At 44.1% G+C, this 7,077-nt stretch overlaps 1 protein-coding gene across 1 annotated transcript; it reads right to left on the bottom strand.

Moving 5' to 3' along the window:
- Positions 1-1,797: 1,797 nt before the first annotated feature.
- Positions 1,798-6,888, bottom strand: ANKRD60 (ankyrin repeat domain 60). The gene is made up of 5 exons (XM_062589545.1): positions 6,866-6,888; positions 6,301-6,485; positions 5,298-5,428; positions 2,992-3,157; positions 1,798-2,066 (listed from the first exon to the last, which is right to left on the bottom strand). The coding sequence occupies exons 1-5, from the start codon at positions 6,886-6,888 to the stop codon at positions 1,798-1,800; spliced, it is 774 nt and encodes a 257-aa protein (XP_062445529.1).
- Between the last annotated feature and the right edge of the window lie 189 nt (positions 6,889-7,077).

Below are 7,077 nucleotides of genomic sequence, written 5' to 3' on the forward strand. Positions count from 1 at the left end.
CAGGGGAAACCACCCGTCTCCGAGCGAGGCAGCCCCAAATCCAGGTACCTCTATGTCATACTTAGGCCCGTGCCCTGAGCAAGGCTCCGCGCTCCGCTCGGGGGCTCTCTGACAGGAAACACATAGAGCAACGTTGTTCAGATCCCCCTCGCCCGTCCTGGACAACGGGGCACCTGGCGCCGGGTACGACCACGTCCTCCGCACCGCAGCCCTGCCCGTGGGGCTCGGTCTGCAGAACCTGCCCGCGCCGAGTCAGCGGGCGCAGGGCAAAGCTGCGATCAGAGCGCTCGAGTCGGGTCTCGGTCCGCGCACCAGCCACGCACCCTCCCTCGGGGGACATCAGCTACGGCCGCCCGAGCTCCCGCCTGCACCCTCCCTCGGGGGACATCAGCTACGGCCGCCCGAGCTCCCGCCTGCACCCTCCCTCGGGGGACATCAGCTACGGCCGCCCGAGCTCCCGCCTGCACCCTCCCTCGGGGGACATGAGCTACGGCCGCCCGAGCTCCCGCCTGCACCCTCCCTCGGGGGACATCAGCTACGGCCGCCCGAGCTCCCGCCTGCACCCTCCCTCGGGGGACATCAGCTACGGCCGCCCGAGCTCCTGCCTGCACCTTTCTGATGCTCATTTCACCTCTCTGCCCGAGCCGTCAGCAGGCAACCGGCCGTCGGCTCTGGTCGCGCCCTGGCTACGGCCGCTCCCAGGCGCTGGCCTGGAACAGACCTGGGTACTGAGGCCAGAACTCACTGCGTACCTGGACCTTCACGCAGCAACCCTGGTACCAGCTAAAGAAAATGCTCTGACACAACAAGGAACAACAACTCAGGTTAGTCATTTGTAGAGTCCCCTGGCTACACATGGGGCTTTGCAGGCAAAAAGGCAATGGGCCAAGCTCTCTGAAGTGCCCAGTTCCCACTGACCTCTTCTGCAGTTAACTGGAAGTTCGATGCTGAGCTCTTTGGAAAAAAACCTCTCTTCAAGCAAGACAATGGAAACTGCTAGAGATCGAGCATTTTGAGTGCCTGTTACGTTCTCAGGGAACAGACCAGCAGCTCAGCTTCCTCCTGTGGACCATAGAAACATAGAGACCACAAGTAGTATTTTTTTATTTCTGAAGTATCTAAAGATGCTGGGACACCAACAAAGCCTGAAAGCAGATGGGCAGCGAGTCCTTTCACCCTGCCACTGACTTCATGAACCCCACCGAAGCCTGGAGGCTTAAAAATTTGGAGACATTAACAAAGCACTAACTTTGACTCTAGGCAATCATAATTAGCCACTTACATGCACATAAGCTTTGCTTGCACCCTCCCATGGCAGGCAGACTCCCCCACTTATAAAATACGCCTTAACTGATCTGCCAGAGGCAATAAAGTCAGTCAGGGGCAGAACAAGATTAAAGATCTAGAGATTTCCAGTACCCTGAAATACCCAATTAAACTACACTGCCTTGGTCTACTGCCAACTATGAGGAAATTACTCTAGCAAGGAGCATTCCAAAGAACTTGCAGACAGGCTCATGCTCCCACTACAAACTGTATTAACTAAATGGCCAATCTGGCTATGGAACAATTTTACAAATACTTAAGCTACAAATTAAGAGCGCATTTGAGAGCTGTGCTGTCAAGCTAGCTGTCATCTTAGCTGCAGCATCACCAGTATATGAGCTTATTTTATAACTGAACCCCACAAATCCCACCCAGCAACCTGCATTTGAAGTGGGGGTCTGTGAAGATTACTGACCGTCCACTGAAATTTGCCAGAACCAAGTTAGCCTGTATGTATTTTAGGACATGGGATCATATGTCTGCTGCAAGGCTTGATTCAGAAACGATGGATGGCAAAGCACCAGCTGCTTTCTTCTTCAACTCGAAGCGGAACACGGTGCGTTCACTCTGCTTCTGGCCCAGCAAACGGGCAAGGCTCACTGCAGTTTGTCCCTCGTGATCTGGGTCAAAAGCTTGTGCCCCATAGCTAAGCAACAGTTCAATACAGGCACAGTGGCCCATGACAGCAGCAACGTGAAGAGCAGTTCTTCCCAGAGGGGTTTTAAAATGCAAATCTGCACCTGCAGAAAGCACACGGAGTCCGAGTTTGACAAGGCATATGACAAGGAAGATATGCCACCTGCAGGCCAGAATTTACTTCACTTTTTTTGCTGAAGGCAGCTGGCTTTAGTCACAGTCTAATCACTGGAATTAACAATTCTATCTACTGAACAAATACTCCTACCTTCAGGCAGATATGGCTAACGTACAACAATTTGATGTTCTTTGTTCTGTTCAGGGGACCTCTACCTGCTTTGTCCTAGCTGGGCACCACCATTGCTTCTGCACTGAGAGTTGTCACTTATTGAGAGACAATAATGCCATCCTTTAAACAAGGTTCCTCATGGATACTGACAGATTCAAGAACTTGGATTGAAGAGAACGCTATTCAACAAAGTGCTTCCCCCCACCCCAGCAATCATTTTTTAATCACTGAAAATGATAACAAATACTTGCCCTTTCATTCAGGACATTCAAGTGACCTGAACTGACCTAAAGGACTGTCTACTGTGCAAATGCAAGTATCTAGGGAAACTACGTTTATTCAGTTGCAAAGCAACTAAAAATGCAAAGGCCAGAGCCCTGAAACTAACACTTGCAACTCTTATTGCATCTCAGTGACTGATAAAAGCATTGGCATAGGACTGATAAAAAGTTAAGCTTTTCTAGGTCCTGAGAAAATAGCAATAAATGACATTTGCAGAATGGAAGTCAGAATCAGAAATCATGTTTCCTGTATGAGTTTCCTGCTTTCACACTGAAAGCCAATATAGTTAGAGCAAGGGCAGTTTTTACTGTTTTCAAGGACTGATGTGCTGCATATGTTCTCCACCTCAAAGACAAAATATGCAAAACAATTTGGGTAAAATTTTATGATCGTGTTAAGCAGAAAGATACTCTGGTGTTTGGCACAGTTCTTTTCTTGTAACTATGTAAGAATATTACCATGTCTCAGGAGAAACTCAGCAGTTCTGACATGGCCCCTGTGGCTGGCAACAAACAGGGCCACAAAAGCTCGGTGTGCTACCCATTCCTTCCTCCGCTCTGGCCCCAGAAATTCTGCATATGGAGTGGTGCCTGCAAAGTCTTCTGTAACTCCCAGATGGGCTAGCTGCAAAATAAACAGAAATCTTTTAATCTGTTTCTAAAGGCTAACTTGCTTCTTTCTAGATATCAACAAAGACATATATCTGTACCTAGGGGATGCTTGTACACTTCATAAATCACTCCGAGACTAGTCAAATAATTTGTACTTCTTTCCTATTCTCCTGTCTCACCTGGATTCTCTGCTAGCTGATGATATTTACTTATAGCCATCCCTTAGAGGGAGCATGAATATAGGTTTTCCTTTTGTATATAGGACTACAAAATCTTACAGGAACTTCATCTCTTTGTAATCCCTATTATTCTCATTATCAGGTCTGTTCCCAGCTGATTTAAAAGTTTTGGGGAAGAAGATCAAGACAAACAGTATGACCATGTTATCCCAGTTTCCTTATGAGCTAGGCTATTCAGGCGAGACTTTGGGGTTTAATTCCAGCCAGCACACAACTCACAAGCATTAGCAGCTCCAGGAAATATACTCCTATATTACCTTCAACCCCAGAAAGAGCTTCCTTGGTTTAAAAACAAAAAAACAAACAAAAAAACCAAAAAACAAACAAACAAAAAAAGCAAAAAAAACAAACATAAGCACCCACAATCCACATATCAGCTCTAAAGTGCTGCTCAGAGGCCTCCTGGGAACAATTTTCAGGTGCCTCATGGTGCTGTTCTTCACAAGAAATCAGTTCCAGATTTGACTACATCTTCCAGAATGCATCAGTTTCCAGTTTCCTCATATAGTAAGCAGAAGCCCATTATCAGAACAGCTGCAGAATTATTTCTTTGAAAAGCCAATTTTTAGTTGAAAATAAACAATGTCACAAGATTTGTGTGGAGTTTTTATAGCAACACATCTTTTATTTCAAACAACACTGTTGTCTTTGTGGTGCATCCGTTTCCTGCTCAACACAGAGTAGGAAGTTTTTTTTAGCATACAGAATTCAAACCATGGTGGGGGGGGAGAGAGAAAGAAAAAAAACCATTTTGCCCAACAGCAAAATGCAAGCCATTTGTGGCACAAAGCAGAACAGCTGCTTACCAGTGAACTGCAACACTACACAACAGTTAACGATAGAAAGGGAAGAACCCTGCGGTATCCATTTGCAATGGTTGGGGAATGCGGAAGAACAGAATGCAATTAGCCAAGTTGGAACTTGGCCAGGGCAACAGAGATAATGGTTCTTTCTTTATAAAAGGTGCCAAAAGATATTTCATGACCACATCTGTTCAGGCCTGAAGGTTTGCAGTACAAATCAGTTACACAGAGTACCCTGTGTTTCTGCTGAGACAACATTTCAGTGCTAAATCATGAAAGCAGCATGCCCTCTATTGAAGCATCAGAAACTATGTCCCACAAAAATCAAAGCTTTTTCACTAATCAAACTTGACAGCATCACAAACTCAAGATGGTCCATCAACTAGCAGGTAAAGAGGAGAACTTGGGGAATGTCTCCTGCTCGCTGATTTTGGCAGTCAGCTGTTTTGAAGGAGTACAGATTCCCATTCTTACTTTGGAGTCAGCATGGTCAGTGGAGTACAAACCAAGAAACACAGTTTCTGCCTCTGATTCACATAGTATTAGCCAAGTCTCTTAGCCTCACTGTAATGCCTGAGAACAAAAAAAACCTCATCTTTTAACTAAAGGACCAAGTATCTTTTGTTCAGAAAACATATTATGAAAGCAAAATGGCAGTCAACTGGAGTAAGAAAATCTAACTTCTTTTCATAAACTAGGATAAGCAGGGGGCAAGAAAAGCAGTCTGTAAATATACCATCAGAAGTGCTACAAAGCTACACAACAGAGAAAAGAAAAAACTTGCACTCCAACTGTATGTGCTGTTTGCCTATAGTAGCAAAATGTCTTACTTCTAAACCAAACTGTATTAAGGATTGACTCCTCCTTCAGTCTTACCTTGACTCCCATCCTCAGATTATCAGTTGCTTTTAAATCTCAATTTTCAGAATTAAACTGTTGCAAGGACCACAACCAATTCATATAATTTTTATAATAAGACTCCCCCATTAAAGACTTCCCCACTACTTGCTCTATAAAAACTTGTTTTATAAAAGCATTTAGACCTTCAATAATATACTTTTAGCATTTCCACATATAGTACCCTCCTGTTCACAGAAGTAACAGGATCTACCTTCACAGTCTCTCCTTTTGCAGCAGCTGCTACAAGACGTCCCCAGCCATCTTGTCGCCAGATGCACATTGTAATTGTTCCACCAGGGACAATCTCATTGTCCTTAAACGTAGAATCATCTAGCAGATCTACTGCAGGGAGTTATAAAGTAAAAGAAAAGGAAGTCAACATACCCTCAGAGATGACGACCAGTTAAAAAAAGTCGTGGTTGAATTTTTAGACATGTTGTTGTTCTCCAGTTTTGCTACCTAACATCCCAAGGAGGCTTTGGTCCAAGCGTGCTAAAGCTATGAAAACACAGATGTATTCTCAGCCTGGAAAAGGCTGAAGTAAAGTGCTAATAGGGTAATATGGTTGAAGTCCACAGAAAGTTACAGTTAGCATATTAAACACAAAGACTGCAGGAGAAGATACGTGCACCTACACACAGTGTCTTTATTTTAAAAATAAAACACCAATTCCAGTTTGAAGACATGGAGATAGCAAATAGCAGGAAGAGGTTACTTGGTTTTAAGTAACACACTTGGTTTTAAGTAACACACTTAACCAAACTTAAAGAAAGGACTTTTCTTAGTATCTCTGCTTGCTACCTGAAAAATTAAGTACTCCAAACACACTCAGCTAATCTAACAGGAAACAGCATTACTTCACATAGTTCTAACTTCACATAGTTCTAACTTCAAGAAGATCAACCAGAACCTTGCTAAAGCTATGCTAGGCTGTGCTAAATCAGTCAGGTATTAGCACTGGCTGTTGACAAACCAGGCAGGAATTCACAGATCACCACTTGCAATTACCTAAGAAGGTCCTGATGAGTAGATTTTACCTCTAAGCAGCAGGAAGCAAAGTTAATTGTTAAGAGCTGAATTCCAGGTACCATATGGTAAAAAGAGGATCAGATCTCTGATCTTCATCCAAGTAAGTACCATGCTAGTCACCACTAACAGGTACGGGGATACTGAGAACAATCTCCAAGGCTCCTACAGAGGTTACAGGTTCCTACCTTCATCCAGGTATTGAAGTCGCTGGAAATTAATGGGTATCCCAGTCAGTAATTCCAGATGGGGCTTAAGCTTCTTCAAAGTCAAGTCATTTTGGCATTGAGGTAGTGAAAAGATCTCATTTGTTTCAGCTATGCACAGCTGGACACTAAAGGTCCGTGGGGGCAAAAAAGACATAGTAATGAATCTACTCCCGATAAGAAGTTTGAGAGCTTTTCCTCTTTTAGGAGTTTGATACCATTTTAAGGGCTGGAGTATAGATCTGGTAGTAGTTCTTCCCTCCCCTGGAAATTCCCCTAATCAAAACTGCCTATGTCATTAAGGATAGATTTGCTTGTCTAGCACATTATGATATCCAGGCAGCATAAACTGACATCACAGTTGTTTGGTGTGCACACGCGACATAATAGGCTATACGAACTGATCAGAGAGCATCCATGCATAACAGAGGTGTGATTATAGAAAGGGATTTTTGTTGTCCTTGACCATGTTTTGATTTTCACTAGGATGATAAAAGTTTGCTTGGAAGACAGGCAGCAGAGAAACAGAAGTAACTCAGGAAAATACCTTCCTTCGGTGTTAGTCATCATGCTGTCTGTATTTTATATTCCTGTTTTCTTTGTTCAAATTTAGACCTCAAACTACATGTTTAGTTTCAAGTGAAGAAGAAAGCATACGGCTGTTTTATTTGTTTGTTTCCAGTTTATTGCAGAAGAGTCTTGTGTCCTATTCAAAATGTGTGGGTAGGCATAATGGGAGGGGGGGGAAGAGAGCAGAAG

This window comes from Rhea pennata, chromosome 16 (assembly GCF_028389875.1).
Source record: "Rhea pennata isolate bPtePen1 chromosome 16, bPtePen1.pri, whole genome shotgun sequence".
Classification (NCBI taxonomy): Eukaryota; Metazoa; Chordata; class Aves; order Rheiformes; family Rheidae; genus Rhea; species Rhea pennata.

What these genes read in the sequence shown, in the direction of transcription:
- ANKRD60 (XM_062589545.1), bottom strand. Translation starts at nt 6,888, where the DNA reads ATGATGACTAACACCGAAGGAAG. An exon ending in CAAAAGGAGAGACTGTGAAG is followed by an intron (nt 3,158 to 5,297) that starts GTAGATCCTGTT and finishes TTTATTTTGCAG; the next exon opens with CTAGCCCATCTGGGAGTTAC. An exon ending in TGAGTTTCTCCTGAGACATG is followed by an intron (nt 2,067 to 2,991) that starts GTAATATTCTTA and finishes TGCTTTCTGCAG; the next exon opens with GTGCAGATTTGCATTTTAAA.